The following is an 18,872-nucleotide window of genomic DNA, read 5'->3' as shown; positions in this document are numbered from 1 at the left end:
TATATATATATATATATATATATATATATCTTAAACTCTTGTTAACCAATTACTATTACCATTAATAGTTAGTCTTTCAACTCATTTGTCGTGACTTGAGTTTATATATGAAATTTTGACATTTATTATATATATCTTATTATAAAATTTAAATAGGGTTAATATAAAAAATAGTTTTTTATTTTATTTTATTTAAAAATATCATAATTAACTCACACAACTGTGAGTTCTCGAATTCGAATTTAAGACAAGACGTTCAATCTAATAATATCGATATTTGTCACTTGAACTATGACTTAAGGACAAAATATCGTGTTTTTAACATGATTAAATCACATGACAACATATTATTAAATGATTGGGTAAAATATTTCATATATAAATTAAATTCATAATTTTAAGATGTATATGTATAACAATTACAGAACGATAGATAATAAAATAAAAATTAAGCCAATATGGGTATTTAAAACTTTATTTTATCATTTTTATAATTTTTAAATCAATAATAAAATTTTAAAAACTAATACATATTTAAATTTAACGAAAAATGTGTACGGAGTATTTTAATATGAAAGTATAATTTTTCTTTTAAAAAATAAAAGTGTGTAATTTAAAGTACAACTGACGAATGTCGATATCGATATTGTTAAATTTAATATTAAGTTTCAAATTTAAATTTGAGATCTCATAGTTGAATGTGAATTTTTATATTATTTTTCTAAAAAAAATTAACCCTACTTTACAAAAGAGAGTACAATTCACCTAATTTTGTTTGTCTTTTGTTAGTTCTTTTTGCTTTTTGGAATGGGACATTGTAGAGAATGGGTCATTAAACATCACAAGCAAAGATGATCAAATAAAGGCCTTCTTTTATCTTAATATATGTTATGTTCCCTTTTCTTATTGTTTTTGCACAGTTTTTAATATTTTTTTAGCATATGCATATTCAAGAGAAATGGGTTATCTTATGGCTCATATGGTATGGTATGGTATGGTATGGGGTACTTCCCTCTCAATAGGATACTACTTCACTCTATTTTAATATGTGGTGTCAGTTTTTAGAAGATGAGAACACATATTATTTTACTAAAGGAAACTCAAACTATTTTATTAATGATTAATTTTTCAAATATATGCTGGTAGTTTAATAAAAGTTTGAAAAGATGGTTAGAGATGTGATCGACCTCCTTAAGTAATGAACAACTTCGTTTTGAAATTTCGTCATTACTAAAATAAGACATTATAGACCAATCAGAATATCATTGATAATAACTCAGTCTAATATTTTTGTTATTATTGTTCTTATGGGACAACTATTGACGAATGATAGATCCAACTAGATTTACTTTAATTTGGACATATGCATTTTGCCTAGAAGGCCACATGTGTCTGTAGCATATTATGTCACAAATCTCACCCCAAGGATGTTGGAATGCATGTCTACAATACGCATTACGATAGAGAACAAGTGCCATGGACCTGAAACACCAATCATTCCCCCAATGGGGTCAAAGCAAGATATGAACAATTTTGAATTTTTTGGGCTTATATGCAATATTTTTTATTAGTTGTTATTTTGGTCTCTCTTGTTATGGATATGAACATGAAGTGAAGATGTGCAAATTCTCTGATGCCACATAAACTTTTGATGTGTAAAACATACGATAATTCGATACAATTGATGAAAAGTAGAAGTCATTTGAAGGCAAAGCATACAATGATTAACATAAATGTATTCAAAAAGTTTAAAATATTTTCTTTTCTTTTAGATACTATATTTAAGGACAAAAATAAATATTTAATCTAAATTATTATGATATAAAAACTACATTATTTATAATAATATCTATAACTTTGTGTGACTTGTACTTGAGATTTTTTTTCTTCATATTAGATTTTTACATGTGATTGCAAATACTAATTCATTAAAAATCAAAATCAATTTTAAAAAACATATACGCTTTAATTTATTTTGAAAATTTTAAAATCTCATGAGTGATTACAACAAAACTCTACTCTAAATTTTAAGATTTGAGTTAATTAAGAGTTTCTTTACTTTATCTAACAACATTTGGTATAAATGATGTATGATTGTGGCTTGACCTTTTTGTCAATATAAAATTATTTAAAAAATAGTTGTTTAAAAATTTGTGTTAGGCGAAATACTTTTCTTAAGTATCAAATGAAAATTTTCAAATTATTGTTAAAATGAATTTTATACCAATTAAACAAATTTAATTTTTTTAGAAAATTAAATAAAATTATGATTAAAAATTAAAAAATTTCATATAGCATATACTTTTTTATATTTTAATTTATTTTTTAAATCAATTTATTACGATTTATTAAAAAAAAGTGATTCTCATATTCAATACCTTAAAAATTATTTGTTAGAGATTTTTAATAAAATAAATCAGAAACTGTTTTGTATTTATTCAATATAACGAAAATCACATTTCTTAAAAAGAAATCAATTTTAAAACATAATGTGTATAAAAAGGTACTAAAAACAACTTATCATTTAATCGGTTTTTAACAAACAAATTAAAACTCAGAAAAGTGATTTTTGTTTTAAAAATGATTTTATTTTTCTACTATCGCATAGAGCATAAGATTGCTGCTACATGTTAATATACTAAAATCCTGAAACCCTAATAATCTGAGAACAACCATGTTTCGCTATTTGTCTTCTTCAATCTTCCATGCCCCTCGATCTTTTCTCGCTGCATCCAAATCTTCACTTTCATCTCATCTCGGTAACATTATAATCTTTCTTTCTGCTTTCATTTTCCATTATTTCGTTGCTGAATAGCATAGCTTTTTTTAATTTGTTTTGATTGGATCATTTCAATGATAAGGTGTAATGATTTTTATAATGCCTAAACTTTAGGGTTCTTTTTCAGGTTAAATTAATTCATTACTGATTTTTCTTTACTTCTTGTAGATAGAAAGATTGGTTGGTTAATTTGTGGTTTTGAGTTGAGTGTTCCTCAATTCTATGCTTTTAGTGAACTGTTTTAGATCAACAATTTTATGAGGGTCTTTTTTAATCTGAGGGATCAGTTTTTTGGGTTAAATTAATTTATATCTGATTTTCTTTTTGTAGAAAGATTGGTTCAGTAGTGGATTGGTTTGGTTGCTTTGTGTATTTGAATTGAGTGTTCCTGAATTGTATGACCATGGTTCTTAACTGAATTGTTTGATATAATATTCAGCTCGCATTCATATGTATGTTAATGTTATCATCAAATTAGGATCCTAAATTGATGTAATCGAGGAAACAGAAAGTGAGTGGTAGTGATTAGAGAGAGATAGTAGTGAACTGGATACCTTAAATCACTTTCTGTATATTTGGATTCACTTTTGTGAGAGGCATAAGTGATTCTTGACACATAAATTGATATTGACATGTTTGGATGTTTACGGGTAGAATTGATTTATCTCTTGAATGGATTCTAACTTCCTTTGTAGCTTTTGCCTACAAATATGATTTAGAACCTTATTTTACTGTTCAACTCACTTTTATATGAATGTATCCGAAATTCCAAACGCAAATCACCATACATTCAACTCACTTTTTATTTAAAATCAATTTTAAAGAATTGATTCATTGAAAATAATTAAAGAGACCTTATCATTTTATCTTTTAGTTTTTTTTATACTCTTGAAACTGCAGGATATGTTAGAGGATTTTCAAGTGCAAGTAGGGGTTTGAATGGGTTGAATCAAAGCGAAAATGTGAATGCAAATCCAAGTGCTCGTCCAAATTTTATGCAGGATAGAGAGAATATTAACTCCAAAAGTGAGAACAATGCTGAGAGTGGTGGGAGTTTCAGGCATATGGACTTTGTGAGAGGAGTTGTAGACGAAGATACAAGGGGTCTTATGGGGGGTTTTATGGGGGGTTCATACAATCAATATCTTTATGAGCATGATGCTGATTATGTTCATATAAAGATGCTGCGTAACAATACCTTTGTTACAGTGACCGATGCTAAAGGAAATGTAAAACTTAGCGGGTCTGCTGGTTCCTTGAAAGACATGAAATCGGGACAAAAGCTCTCTAGGTATGCTGCGGAAGCAACTGCGGAAGTGGTTGGACGACGAGCTAGAAGTTTGGGGTTGAAGTCTGTTGTAATGAAAGTGAATGGATTTACTCATTTTCGGAGGAAAAGGCAAGCAATATTAAGCTGGAGGGAAGGATTTACTGATTCTCGAGGGGATAAAAATCCAATTGTATACATTGAAGATACAACTCGTCGTCCCCATAACGGCTGCAGACTGCCAAAGAGTCGACGTATCTAGTTATTTTTATTGAGATGGTTGAAGAATCGTTATTTGACTTTGGATGATGACATAGTTTAGGTGCAGATTTTGGCATATGCTGTTTATTTTCCTCCTGTTGAGCATATTTTCATTATGACTTTGTTTCATACCTGTATGCCTACATTTTGTACAATAATAACCAGAATTTTTGTAGCAGGGTCTACTGAAAGGCTATGTATTTTCATTTTGAAGGTTTGGGGATCAAATTATCATTTCCAAGGAAAGGATGTAGTAAATTCCTCCTCAAATAGTCAAATTTCAATTCCTTCTTCCATCAAATTAAAACCTGAATTGTATTTCCTTTTGATTTTAACCCACTGCCTACACAGAAAAGTGGTAATTGATGCTTAATAATGGATACAAATACTGAGAATCTTCATTGACATCTGAAGATTTGATAATTGGTCATTTGATGTCATTGAGTATAACAAATTCACATTTACAGACAGGTTTACATTGCCATGTCTTGGATTGAGGTAGTTTGGATAGGAGATCATGAATTTTTTATGTTCATATAAGTTTGTGAAAATATATTTACTAATTACATCCCTAGCAGCCACTACAAAAACAGTAAAGTTTCTTGACTGGTTAACCAAGCAAGCCCCTTGCTTCATTTTGTATCTCATATGGATCCATAGACTACCCCTCTCAATAACTGCTTGCCATATTCCTCAGTTACTTACAACGCAAATTTATGCTAAAATTTCTTATTTATTTACTTTTCTGTATTTTGAGTCATTGTCTATTTTTAGGCAAGACACATGTTTGAGCTAAAAGAAAAAGTGCACCGTCTCCTATTATATGCTCATTGGCCTCTTGTGTGCTTGTATCTTTGACCACCTTTTTATTTTTATTTTTTTGTGAACAAAGCTATTCTTGTATGCAATTGCATAGACTGATTTCTCGAGATAATCAAGATTCATTTTGGAGGTTACCTCTCCTAGCATCTGTTTTTCTATATGTATCAATAAAATAAAAAACCCTTGATCAAATGGTTATAAAACTCAAACATTTGTCACTTGTGCTATATCATGTTGATATCTGACAACCCCTTTATAAAGCTAAATAATTTGCAAGAGTATTCCTTTTTGTCTTGGTGTTTCTTATGAACTTTCCAATTTTCTATCTATTTTACCTTCTCCCTTTTCTCTTGTCTATGCGAAGGTGTCAATGAGGCAAATGTCTTTTTTTTTCCAAGCTAGTATTACCAACAATTTTCAAGACTTAAAGTTTGAATTGCTTTACAAGCTAGATTGAAAGTGAAAACAAAGCAGACAAAACTAACCCATAAGACTCCTAGAAAGTAAAGCAGGACAAGACATAATCATTGAAAACTTCTTTATATTATATACAATTTAAGACAAATTCCTTAATTATGTATCTAAACTTTTTAAGCTGTCAAAAATCATATTATCCATAATGACACACAATAAAAAATCATATTATTCAATGACATTTGAAAAAATAAAAACTTAAATATACTTTTGACATTTATCTATTATCAAATATTGGTTTTAGTTCATCTTTTTTTTTAATTCATTTTTTATCCTTTATCTTTTATCAATCATAAATCTTGGTCATTTTTATCATAATTTTTTTTTGTCTATTTCAAGGCATACAAGAAATTTTTTGAAGTACAGACCTATAATTGAGTTAAGTAAATATATATTTTTTTTAAATTCCAGTACACATTAACAATTGTTATAAAAAATCCAATATGCAAATACTATAACTTTTGTTGTTTATGTGAAAAGATCTAAAATAGATCACTTATAAATGATAAAAAGGATAAAAATTAATCAAAATATTCAACAAATAATCAAAACAAATATTACATAAAAAGATAAAGAACCAAAATTATATTGAAGCAAAAGATAAATTTATGATAACACTTCTTTTGTACGCAAAGAATATAAACACTTTGAATGTTGTGCGGCAAAAATGAAACAAGTAATGGTACAAGTGACCCCATGAAATAAACAAAACGGCAGTTATAAGAAATGTCACTAGTAAAAACGAACAAGATTTAACATACAATCATCTGCACAATTGCAGATTTTACATCAATCAGAGAAACAGGCTTCAAAAGGGTCAAGGGAAAAAATTGTTTATACTTCTAGAGCTGACAAGAAAAGGGTGTCCTGATAAATGGAAGTTTCCTTAACATCTTTAAAAAAATATTGAAAATATGATAGCCTAATTGAAGAAACAACCACCCACAAACTACAAACACGATTTGATGCATTCCTACATTAAAAATGCTTTGGTTATAAGCTTCTATCTTCCATACGGATGATATCGACCAGCAGCACTGTATCCTCCTCTGCTCCCATAAAAGGAGCCTCCACTAGCTCCTCCACCATATCCACCATATCCACCTCCAAGGCTGCTGGCATCATAGCCACTTTGATATGCACCAGCACCCGAAGAACCGCCTCCACCAGCAGCAGCACCAGCTCCAGCACCACCATATGCCCCATAACTTTCACCAGGTCCCCCATAGCCACTAAGATCATAGCCTCTGCTAAAGCTTCCACCATAACGACCTGCATAGCCCATGGAAGGATCGCCTCTGTAAGGTCCCCCCATTGCTCCTGCATATCCCCCATATCCAGCAAATTCACTTCCATAGCCACCATATGGACCTCCCCTACCACCATAGACACTGCTGGACCTACTGTAACCACCACCACCACCAACACCAAAACTTCCACCAAATCCTTCATAAGCATCTCCATACCCACCACCACTGCCATATGAAGACCTTGAGTCATTGTAGCGCTTGGATGATGGAGGTGGAGGGTTTGCCTTCTTTGGTTCAGCCTTCTTGATTTCCACCTATAAAGGAAAAGATGAGAAAATTGAATTTATTGGAAGAAAAAAAATTAACAGTAAAAAATTGATCAGACGAATGAAAGAAACAAATTACACATGATGTCGAAAATGTTTGTGATTCACAAGGGTAAAGACAAACAAAGGTAGCTCAAACAGTTAAATCTAAGAAAAACTTCTTTCAAATTGATATCACGATAATGTATTATTCAAGGAAACAAACTCTGGCAAATGGGGTTGTGTCTGGAAAACTAAACAGAATCCCCAACCCACCACCAAAAACTTAAAACTTTTGAAGAGTTGGTTTTTCACAAACCAAAAAAAATGCATCTCCTGACAAAACCAAGAAACCAACCCAATGAACTTCTGGCAAACATAATAACATACTTGAAACACAAAACCTAAAGATTTTGCAGTCAATTACTGAAATCATAGCCCTGTATCTCCAGGGGACAATGCAATGCAGTAACTCATTTTGAATAATAGATTCCTCACCTGAGTGCCAGCAAACTCAATCTTGTTCCCCATAGATAGAAGTTCATCTACAGCTTCCTCAGTGTCAAAGGTGATAAACCCAAAGCCACGAGAACGATTGGTAGAGTGGTCCCGCATTATTTGGTGATCTTTGACTTCTCCATAGCGTGTGAAAAAATCTCTAAATTCATCTGCACAAGTACATCTTTAAGTAAAAACAGTATCAACAAAAGCAAGGTTCCCTTTGCTGCAGCTATTTTATGATTAACAGGTTATTTTCCAAATCAATAACAAAATTTTGATGTTTAAAAATCAGTTGCTGTTGATATTAACTAAGCTTAAAAGAAAGAAAGCAGAGGTCGTGATGAAAAATATTCACTTTACTTACACACCACCATGCAAATATTATTCGTGTCCAAGTGGTTCGTAAGAAGACTTTCTAAGGGAAGGGGTCTAAGAACAATATCAGAGAAAACCTCTGACATATCCTAAACAGTAATCTGACGTATAAGTAACAAAATTGAATTATATAATCTGAAACTAAAATAATTTTCAATGTCATAGGGTCCTCATATTTTGGAGTTTGCTCTCTCACAGTGTCGCTATGAGTCCGCCTAGGTGACACCTCAGAGTGAAGCACCAAATATTATCTGCTGACTAAATAGCAACCTACCTTCAGTCACATTTGAAGGAATACCACCTACAAATATTTTCTTTGTCCTAAAATCCTTAGAGCCAACAGCTCCCCTTGGTATAGTCCGCTTAATCTCAACCTATATATAATAATCCCAAAACCATATAAGAACCAGCTATGTATCCATTAACTAAACACTATAATCAAAACAAAACGCGTAAATTCCTATACAAACACATTATCATATAAATAAAAAAACAAGTCATACTTGTTTTCCGTTGATGATATGATCCTCTTCAATGACTTTATCAACCACTACGGGATCTGCATAAGTAATAAACCCGAATCCACGAGGCTGCCCAGTTTTCCTATCCTTCATGATGACGGAATCGGTAATCTCACCATATTTACCAAAATGCTTGATAAATTGTGCTGCAAAACACAAAACAAGTAAGAGATCAACACACAATGCTATAAATCCCACTACAATTTAAAAAAGGGATTAACACCCCCCAAGATAAATAAGACTTAATTATAAAGCAAGCACTAACCAATGGTAGTTTCTCTCGCCAAACCACCTATAAATATCTTTCTGCAAATTATGGAACCAAATATAAGAATATTAGCATCTAATCTAACAAAAAGAAAAAAAAAAAAAACCCCTTTTACTTGAAAACCTAAGAAATTGAATTTTTATTATTATAACATAATTTTCTCAAGGGCCCAAAACTTGAATTTTTACATAATAAAACAAAATAAAGAACCAAAATACTAAATAAATAAAAAAAGTAGAAGAAAAGAGAAAGTTACCCAGGACTAGCACCATCGCCGGTAAGAGGTTGAGAGTTATGGTGTTGTTGTTGTTGTTCGTGTTCGTAGGCTCTACCAACGTCGTTGGGTTCACCGCTTCCAACGAGATGGTCTTTCCCGGGCGATTCCATTGATTATTACGAATTCAGAGAAAGAGAATTTGGTTTTTGAAAACAAAGATATGAGAGAAAAGTGAAACCCTAGATTAGATAGATTATGTTATGTGTTCCTAAAACCCTTATTCCTTTTTATTTAAAAAAAAAAAAGAATCTGATTTTGATTGCAATGTTATAATAATTAAGTGAGAGAGGACATAGTCTTGGGCTATATGGGATATTATTATATGATGCATTTTAATAGGGCCCAATTTTATCAACCATGTTACTTTTTTTCTACTTGCCACCCTCTCATCTATATCTCTCTCCACCAGAGACATTGAGAAAGACTATTTTACCCTTTTATTATGTATACAAAGTTAGATATTTTTTCTCCTTTACTCTCAATATCACATATTCAAAACTTTGGTTCTCCTTTACAAAATACAACATGAGTTTATTTTCGAAAGTTTGTATTTGTAAAATATTTTTGAATCTTTCACCTTTAACAAATGTTTCAAAATGAATATTATCGGAACTTTCAAATTTTTAAAACATAATTTTACATTTCAAAACTTTCGATAATGATGAAAGTTTTGAAATTTTTGAATTTTACTCAATTTTTTGAAATGTAAATTTTGTTTCAAAATAATAATAAAATATTCAAATGTTTGAAAACTTTCGAATGCTTTACAAAGTGCGTTATAAAAGCTTCAATTTTTTCGAAAGTTTAAAAGGTTTAACAAACAAGTTTTTGAAAGTTTCATTTAATTTGAAACTTTCAAAAAATTGTAAGTTTTAAATTGATCTAAACTTTTGAAAAGTCTAAAACTTCTGTTTTGGAAGTATCCAATTGATCGAAACTTTCTGAAATTTTCCTATTTCAAATGGTTAGTATTATTCGAAACTTTTATTTATTTATTTATTTGAAAAACTGAAAATCACCTTTCAAATTAATCAAGTAGTTCAAAAAAAACTTACTTGTATGCTTCATAAATTTCAAAAATGCTAAGAAATGTTAATGTTTCGAAAATGTGAATGAAAAGAAAATAAATTCCAACTTTTCATATATAGTATAAGGAGTAAAATAATTTTTTTAAGTATATTGGGGGTGGCAAGTAGAAAATTTCTAAAACGTGGTTTCTTATGAGAATAATTTGTCTGAGTATCTTTATAATATTATAAATTAGATTTATATTTAAATATATTTTAAATTTAAAATAAGATATCATTAAAATATTTAATTTATATTTATGTTTTAGAATATTCTTAAAATTTGTTGGGTTTTTTTATTTCTTTATTTTAAAGATTTAAAATAAATATCATTAAAATATATGATTTATATTTTTTATTATAATATTTTTAAGATTTGTTAAATTTTTTCTTATTTCTTGACTTTAAAGATATGATTTAATTTTTGTTTTGTTAGAGTATGATATAAAAATATGTTATTGTATTGCAATTTAACTCTATGTATAGAGCAATAAATAAAAGTTTATGATATAAAATTCACACATAAAAAATAATTCTCATACAAAATATCACATACAATTTCGCTTCCACAAATACAAACAACAAAAAATCTTATCAGTTTCTTTTCTCCTCTATGGTTCTTAAACAGTACTTTATACATTTAAATTGATCAAAAAGAGAAAAAAATATCATTTGAAAAATCAAACATGAGTTCGAGAATTTACTTTCAGATAAAAAACATAATTTTTTGTAGAAGTATATTTCTAGACGACATAAAAATTGTATTTTTTTTTATGAATTTAAAAATTATGTTTTATTAATATAAACTTATTTTACACTGACAACTAATTAGAATATATCAACACATAAAAAATTGAAAAAAAAAAGTTATATAGTTTAATGTAAAGTGAGAACTAAAAACAGTTGAGCCATTGTTGTATAATATTACATGGAACTTTTGTGTTCATTATTTCATGCAGATCAATACTACATACACCACTAATTTTTCTATACACACCCACTCCCTTGTCTTTTAACATAGCATCCTTTGTCCCATTGATAGGCCTCCACATTTCCTTCTCCAAGTTTTTGTGCAATGTCCTACCCTAGTAACAAACCTCCCTCCTAGTTTTTTGACGATTTTCACTGACCTATATATATTTATGGTGGAACAACATAAATAATAAGATGCATGATCCTCTTTATCTTGGTATAACCTTTTTTTAGATTCGATGACGGATTATTTTTCTGATGCATCTTCTCGTTTAAAAGAGATATGTTATGCAATTTTTTTGCGATTTAGATATACATGTTAGAACGTAATCTCCAGAAATTAAGACTTTGTTTATTTTGTAAAAATATTGTGTTTTTATTTTCTAAAATGTGTTTCTATTTTGCTTTGTTTAGAGATTCTTAAAGTGGACCATAGTTAGGAAAAGAGAATGAATTGTTAGTTAACAAATATATATTTTTATTAATTATAAAAATAATTTTTTTATATCTTTATTGTTTATAAAAATGCAAAGAATTATTTTACTTCAAGAGAGTCTTTAACCTTGTTGCCAAGTAAATTTAAAAAAATGATAATAAAAAATGTTTTCACATAGTAAATGTGGGCTGAATTTCTTAGAAGACTATAAAACTATTTAAGCAAATTATTATTTCATTACCATTGTTTGTTTTTGACTTGAATGGTGTTAGTTATGGCACACGCTAGAGATGTTTCATGTTCAACAACAAAGACCAACAACTTCACTTACATAGTGTTGTGTTATTGCTAACACCTCAATAGCTCAGACAAACAAATTCACACTATATTAGATAACTTTTAATTGCTATCACTCTGTCGTTGTTTGTACCTATCTAAATACATTTGATGAATTCTTGTCTACATTTGATGAGAGACAACACTACGACCCCATAGTTTTCTCATGAGTGACAAGGAAACCTTTGAAGAAGGTTTCCAAAGGACAACTAAGTAAGAGTTTGAAGATGACTAGAAGAAAATGGAAATACGTGGAAGAAGAAGCAATGCGCTTGGGAGCACATGAGATGAGGCAAGTTGGGACACATTAGAAGAACTTGTCACATAGTTGGACATTTTTCTATTTGATTTACAAAAAATGCTTGAAAAGCACTTGCCATGTGTTTGGTTAGTGGCTCATGTCGTAATAGTAATTTTTGTACTTAGTTTTTGGGATACAATGCTTAGTTGGCCAAGTTGTATAGGCTTGGTTTATTTAAGCCTATGTGATAATTTGGTTACTATTTGGTTCTTAACTTTGATACTTAAACGACCATTTGGTTCTTAACTTTGATAATTAAATAAGATTACTCATGAGTTGCAAGTGGATTTTCACTCATCGTTGATTCTTGAATTAAAACCAAAAATGATTTTTATATAAAAATTGGTGAATGTTCGTCCACCCATAATTTTGTTTCCCCACCCCCAAATACACTACCAGAAGCTAAAATTCATTGGTGTATTTTATACTATTGGAAGCTGAAATCCAGTAAAAAAGTAGAAAAATTGAAGGGTTAGATGAGCATCTACCATAAATATTCTACTCCTTTGTTGCATATCCTCAATTGGCACGTCGTTTTCATGCTTATGGTTCTAAGAGTGTTACACCTTCCTTCCATCTAATTCCTTAATTCCTTTGTTAATTTGTTTATCTTAAGATTTGATTCATCAATCATTCTTGAATAAAAAAGACAATAAATAATAATACTTTTATAAAAAACAAGATTTCAAAAAGAAATGAGAAAATAAGTTGATCGGATAAGCAATTACAACAGACACGTGATTTGAACATGATCACTACACTAACCTAATCTCGAGATAAACATTTGATGTAATAATCATCACAAATGAGAACACATATTCCTAAATTTACACAACTATAGTAGCGACCAAAATTGTCAGTTTGAAAATTGTACAACATAGTGAGTGCAAGTGTGCATCTATGTGTCAGCCTCTGATGTGGGAGTAGTGTTGGGTATAAAATTATCACTGATAGACCACGAGTCTAGAACGTATTCTGTGGATTAGTTCTTCTCCTTCCTTCCCTCTTGTAGTATGGTGTTTCATCGATCGTTCGTCTTACATAGTCTACAAATGGTTGTGGCGTCCGAGGAGACATTTCATTTGGAACAGCTGGACTGCTTCTGTTAGGAGTTGTAGGCGCTGCAATGGTTGCAGTGATTGGAGCACTTGCTTGCTGCAATCTATCTGGTCTGTCCAAGAAATGAATGAAGACAGCGATCGAGAGAATCAGCAGCAGAAGACACCCCAAGATGCTAGCCCAGAGGGCTTTATTTATGGTTACACTGGATATTGCTGAGGCCACGGATTCAGGTTCATGGGTGATGTCTATTTCCATTCTCTGGCCTACAGAACAAGTAAAAGATAGATTAAACTTTTGAACTTTCTCTTTGTAATGTAAATTTATAAACAGCTGGTGGAAATCAAGTCATTAAGCTCCTGGAATACGTAACCATTAGCTGGGAGTGTGATGATGATTTTGTCTTTGAATCTTTCAGCTTTCAGCAGTTTGACCTGAAAACATGAACAAGAAAAATAATGTATAGTTTAAATTTATAATCAGAACTTTTATTAGATTCACTGGTTAGTTGCGAACTTTTCATGTGATGTTCTAGCCTTTGGAAGTTTGGAGCACTCACCTCATATCGTGCAAAACCTCGAATGCCAAAATCTTCTTTACTGATTGGAACAATCATAATCAAATCACGGTGATTCCAGCGAACTTCGACATCTATGACAAGCCAGCCAACTAATTAGTAATACATATGGTAAAAGACTGATGAAATATCTGTAGCAACTACATGCAATCTTACCGGTATTTCCCATGATGGTTATGTAAGTTTTGTTTGAGCCTGGTGTCAGATTCAGCTGCATTGGATCCTGAGGAGGAAAAGGAAATAATTTTCAACATCACAAATTAAACCTCTATAGTTTGTTTAACAATGATATTTTGACGGGTCTGCTAAATATGAAATTCAGAACATAACATGCAAAAAAGTAGGGCAAATTGGTCAATATAAGATAGGGAGATCACATCAACAAAATATGAGGCACACAACCTAATATATCAAACACTCATATCACACAAAATATCATACACATGCATGGATGCATGTGTGTGTATTTTCAAGCAATGTTAATGCGACAAAAAATATCATGATTCCAATTTTGCCATGTTAGTATGCCATACCTTGCCAGTCTCCATTATAGAAAAACCCCCAATAAAAAGAACTGATGCAGATCCCGAAACATGCTCATGTTCTTTGAGAGAAGCATATATGGAGACAGATATGTCTGGTCTCATGCCTTCTGACTTGGGTATTGAGTGCACTAAATGCTCCGGTGAGTAAGGGAAAAATAGACAATATGAGTTGCCAGAGTCCAAATCCAGCCATGGCTTGACATACCTTCAGTTAATGCATGTAAAAGATGTCTTAGAATGAATCGATTACTTAAAGGGATGACCAAATGAATGAGTAAAGATAGAGTACCCCACATATGGCGGATCTACTCTACAATCGAAGGAATTTATCTTGTTTCCACCTAGTGCACCAAGGCTTTCATCATAGGAAGAACTGTTGCAATTGAATCGGTCACAAAAGTAGTTAAATGTGATGTCATTTAAACCAAGTTCATGTCTAGAGTTATAATTTACAAACCTGAACTTCACAGAGAAGTTGTATCCTTTTGTAGGGTATGGAACATTAGTTAACATCCCTTTTGGAGCATCCACAGAAATACTATGTCCTTTCAATACTGTGATTTTTGTTTGCAGCTTCAATCTTGCATGATGGAAATATACTGTTCATAATAACATATTTCAATAGGGATTGTTATAAGTTTATAAAGCAAAAACCAAAGAAAATGACAAATTGACAATCACAAAGTTCATTTCCTGCATTTAAATTGATATTTAGCACCTTGGGCTGAACCTTCTCTAATAGCTTTAGCCACCCCAGATACTGCATCCACTGATACTACACTTCCGTTAGTGGTAAACCACTGTCCAGAAACTTTATCATTCAATCCTGAAACATGACGATAGAATGACATTATCCTTCGTGAAGAAATAGTAAAAAGGTCAAAAAGATTAAAGGGTTAAAATATAAAGTACCTTTTATGCTCAAGTTAAGAGGACTTCCTATATGAAGAACCGGATTTTGAGGATATATATGGGCACCAACCCTAATCTGCAAAAAAAAAAAAAAAAAAAGACTCAGGGACTTGGAGAGGAGAGGAAGAACAGGTGCGAGATTAACACCAGAAAGGATAGTTAACATGAGTATAACTTCTGTAAAGGACAATAACTTTAGTATTGGTGAGAGATAAATAAATTGTGATTATAAGGCAAATGGCAGGTATGAACTGCACCGTTCAATGAGATCCTCAGGACCTAATGTTTACTGTCATTGCGTAAAATTTTGGAAACCAGAAACAATGTGAAAACAATATAGAAATTTTGTATTCTAGATGAAAACATATCAACTAAAATTGAAAAACAAATCAAATCCCACTTTAGGGGCCTCTTTTGTTAGAAAAAACATTTTTTGTTTTCATCTCTTGCTTTTACTAATAATTACAAAATGTCATTTTATCATTTTATTTTTTATTTCCAACTATTTGTATGAGAAATACTAAAACTCCATTTTGTTGTTTCTGTCATTTCCTATGTGAATCTTAAAAAATATAAAACAAAGTGAAAACAAGGTGAAACTTTCATAATTATTAATGAAAAAAAATGAAATTTCAATAGAAAAAGTTTTCTTTAACCAAATGTATCCTAAAATATACATTACACTGATTATTTGAAAAATGGAACTTTATTAAAGAGGGAAAGAAACTACAACATGAGGACCAGGTATCACCTATAAAAGCAAGATCTACAAGAAGAAAAAGGGAAACAATATCATTAAAATTGTCTTCAATACTTCTCATTTAAAAATGATTTCAATTACGACTGAAAATGTTAATAACAATATCTTATACCTAGATTTTGCATTTAGAGACGATTAAGTGAAACCTTGTGTTTTGTTTCTCAGAAACTAAAGGTTAATGACCTTAAACAAAAGGTTTTGTTTCTCAGAAACATACTGTAGACGGTAGAGGAAGTCAGTCCGGTCCTACAAGATATATTGGTTTTAAAAAAGGTAATCACCTTGAACAAAAATACAAGCACGTTTAGGTGCATCAGCATGAAACAATTTCCTTATTGACATTGAAATATAGGTTCAAAACATGTGGCATATGGCATAAGATCAAAATTATGCATGTAGAACAATAATTTACTGTTCTAAAGTGCAGGGCAAAAGGCTGATACTTACCAGTATGTAATCTGACTTTTGCTGGGCATCACTAATTGCTACACGCACAAGAGTTTTCCCGTGCCGAATTGCCTTCACCAATGAATCAGTCAAAACAGAATTCCATTAAGTTACTTAGCTGAGCAAAGCAATTCCATATATAGCAACCATAAGTACCAGATATGGCAAAATCTGGCAAGATTCTAAAACAAATAAAGTTTGTCCTAGTGTTACACACACAGAGATAGTCTCTCTTTAAGTAAAATCTCATGGTTGAATAAAGTGAACTAAGCCTGACCTTGATAAGATTATGTCGGCTTCTCTTCATTAGAAACTGCTGGAACTAATGAAAAAATATATCTCATAATATTTCGCTATCTTAGAGTAATTTAGGATATGTTAGATCATCTTTTAGGATTCATTCCCGTTACTGCTGTTTTTATTTCATAATCCATTTCCTTATTCTTTCTCTTCCCTCCTTAACAATCCCAAATCCTACAACTTCAACTAAGGTCATGTTAAACATTTTTAAACCGTCAAAAGGGAAAAATCATGAACTGATTTACAAATATGCAAAAGCTTATGCTTTTAGGTGAAAACACATGAAAGGTTTTATATCTAGCTAGTTAGCTCCAAATTTCTGCAAATGTGCAAGCTGCAGATTCTTATGCTGCTTTTGGTTCAAAACTCAAAGAACATACACAAGCAAGAAAAATTATTTATAATAAAATCAACCAACAAACCTTGATGTGGACATTCCCTTTTCCATCAGCAGTTCTGTTGATGGCAAGAACATCAGGGTAGTTAGTTTCAGCGTAGAAATGCACTGAATTGCATGCTTCATAGAAAGGATTTCCTGTTGAACCACAGGACGACACAACAAAAGATGAGTACTTTCAGTCTGAAGTTCCTACATGTGATTCATTATTAAGGAAACATTGATACCTAGATTATCATAAAAGGTTGTTGGAAGATCAAGTTCTGCACCAACAGCAAGGTCAATCACTTTGAGGAGAACCTCCTTACTGCCTATTCTAATTTGAGTCACCTTGATCATGATATAGAATTTATGGTCATTACAATTCCCAAAAAATTGACATGTGCCTAGACTAGAATGCAAATAACATCGTCAATAAATTAGATGATATACTTGTTCTATTAGACAGAACTGCACCTAGAGGTAGGATTGGGAAATGGATGTACCCGATTGGACCAAGATGGATGGATAAAAAACAAGCCATTAATCCATCTATGATAAGTGAAAAAAGTACTAAAAAAAATTCAATACATCCATGTCTCAGTTAGTAAAAGAGAAGTGCTAGAAACACATTCTCACCCCTACCCTGTCTGAAATACAAAGGATATGACCAATTCTCACCAAAATAAGGCTAAGGCCCACTAGCATGTCAAAAACTTATTTTAACACAAAGCAGCCCTCTCTTATTCCAGTCAATGAGCATAATGTACAAATTGCGTTATACATGTTTAAAACCATTTAATGTGCTAAATACTCGTCGTGTAAAGTTAAAACTTGACACTTGGTTAAAGACCGCCTGCTCTTGCAGAAACAGTTTTGCCCCAAGGCTGCAAAGATGTACACTCCTAAGAATGCCAACTGCCAACCAGTGGTCCCAAATAAATAGTAGGTGAAAGATAAAATTCATACCTCAGCAACCTTGATGCAAGAAGCAATCTCTATTCTACCTGTGATACGATCTTTAGCTTGAATGCAGGCAAGATTATTACTTTCTGTTGTTTTAATTCTATCCCCATCAATGAACATAGCATCTCTCTGCAGAGCATTTTTCTCCAAACTACTCAATAAAGAATACTTGATGGTTCCTTTGTGATTCTGACCATCATATTGTGTAGAAGATTCTGAGGAGGAAGGCAAAAGGCTTGTAGTTGTATAATAGGGAGGAAGAATCCAGGTTATTGGAAGTCCCAAAGCCAGGGGAAGATCAGGAACCACTGTTACTGATAAAGATGAACTGTACAGCCTTGACTGTGTTTTTGGTCCAGAAGTTGAAAATTCACACAAGAATGATACAGCAACATTTGTCTTGCCAGCAGATCTGACCAAAATAATTAAATAAATAAATACCTGGCACTCAATTACATATTCCAATACTGTGCCTTTTAAAATGATTATAATAGTCATTAATTGGTGACCTGTTGTAAATTATATGTACACAGAAAAGCATATTGTGTGTATTACATGAGGAAAATCGGACATTATATACAAGGAAAACAGAATCAGCAATCTCAAAAGTTTAAGGCTTAAAAACAGTAACTGAATCATATCTTATCAATCCGAGGAAAACATAGAGAACATATCAAGGAATAAAAAGAAAGAGCGTAATTTATAGTTATAGCCAATA

At 31.3% G+C, this 18,872-nt stretch overlaps 2 protein-coding genes across 3 annotated transcripts in view; one reads left to right on the top strand and one right to left on the bottom strand.

The window, feature by feature from the left end:
* The first annotated feature begins 2,531 nt into the window (after window positions 1–2,531).
* LOC101513742 (small ribosomal subunit protein uS11m) lies at window positions 2,532–4,520 on the top strand. Its single transcript, XM_004489176.4, has 2 exons — window positions 2,532–2,759; window positions 3,680–4,520. Exons 1-2 carry the CDS (start codon window positions 2,675–2,677, stop codon window positions 4,306–4,308), a joined length of 714 nt encoding a protein of 237 aa, XP_004489233.1. The 5' UTR covers window positions 2,532–2,674; the 3' UTR covers window positions 4,309–4,520.
* Window positions 4,521–6,305: 1,785 nt separating this feature from the next.
* LOC101513429 (nuclear pore complex protein GP210) overlaps window positions 6,306–18,872 on the bottom strand; it is a 28,463-nt gene continuing 15,896 nt past the window's right edge. Inside the window, exons 24-41 of one of the 2 annotated variants that reach the window (XM_012712586.3) lie at window positions 18,158–18,566; window positions 17,437–17,539; window positions 17,235–17,347; window positions 16,513–16,584; window positions 15,306–15,381; window positions 15,112–15,219; window positions 14,851–14,992; window positions 14,683–14,766; window positions 14,382–14,598; window positions 14,005–14,071; window positions 13,831–13,922; window positions 13,645–13,705; window positions 13,183–13,537; window positions 8,821–8,861; window positions 8,538–8,701; window positions 8,309–8,408; window positions 7,657–7,826; window positions 6,306–7,167 (exon numbers count right to left, since the gene is read on the bottom strand). In XM_012712586.3, coding sequence (XP_012568040.1) covers window positions 6,607–7,167; window positions 7,657–7,826; window positions 8,309–8,408; window positions 8,538–8,701; window positions 8,821–8,861; window positions 13,183–13,537; window positions 13,645–13,705; window positions 13,831–13,922; window positions 14,005–14,071; window positions 14,382–14,598; window positions 14,683–14,766; window positions 14,851–14,992; window positions 15,112–15,219; window positions 15,306–15,381; window positions 16,513–16,584; window positions 17,235–17,347; window positions 17,437–17,539; window positions 18,158–18,566 — 2,935 coding nt within the window. In that variant the 3' untranslated portion in view covers window positions 6,306–6,606. Of the gene's footprint in view, window positions 7,168–7,656; window positions 7,827–8,308; window positions 8,409–8,537; window positions 8,702–8,820; window positions 8,862–12,860; window positions 13,538–13,644; window positions 13,706–13,830; window positions 13,923–14,004; window positions 14,072–14,381; window positions 14,599–14,682; window positions 14,767–14,850; window positions 14,993–15,111; window positions 15,220–15,305; window positions 15,382–16,512; window positions 16,585–17,234; window positions 17,348–17,436; window positions 17,540–18,157; window positions 18,567–18,872 lie in introns of those variants that run through there. The other variant, XM_027331746.2, reaches the window with a different exon arrangement.

Source organism: Cicer arietinum, chromosome 2 (assembly GCF_000331145.2).
Source record: "Cicer arietinum cultivar CDC Frontier isolate Library 1 chromosome 2, Cicar.CDCFrontier_v2.0, whole genome shotgun sequence".
In the NCBI taxonomy this organism is placed as follows: domain Eukaryota; kingdom Viridiplantae; phylum Streptophyta; class Magnoliopsida; order Fabales; family Fabaceae; genus Cicer; species Cicer arietinum.
Note: the sequence above shows the minus strand (reverse complement) of the source record. Positions and strands in the feature narration are given on the sequence as shown.

Bases quoted from the DNA above. Each gene is read 5' to 3' on its own strand.
- LOC101513742 (XM_004489176.4), top strand. From the start codon at position 2,675: ATGTTTCGCTATTTGTCTTCTTCAATCTTCCATGCCCCTCGATCTTTT. The intron at 2,760-3,679 runs GTAACATTATAA...TTGAAACTGCAG, and splicing joins TTCACTTTCATCTCATCTCG to GATATGTTAGAGGATTTTCA.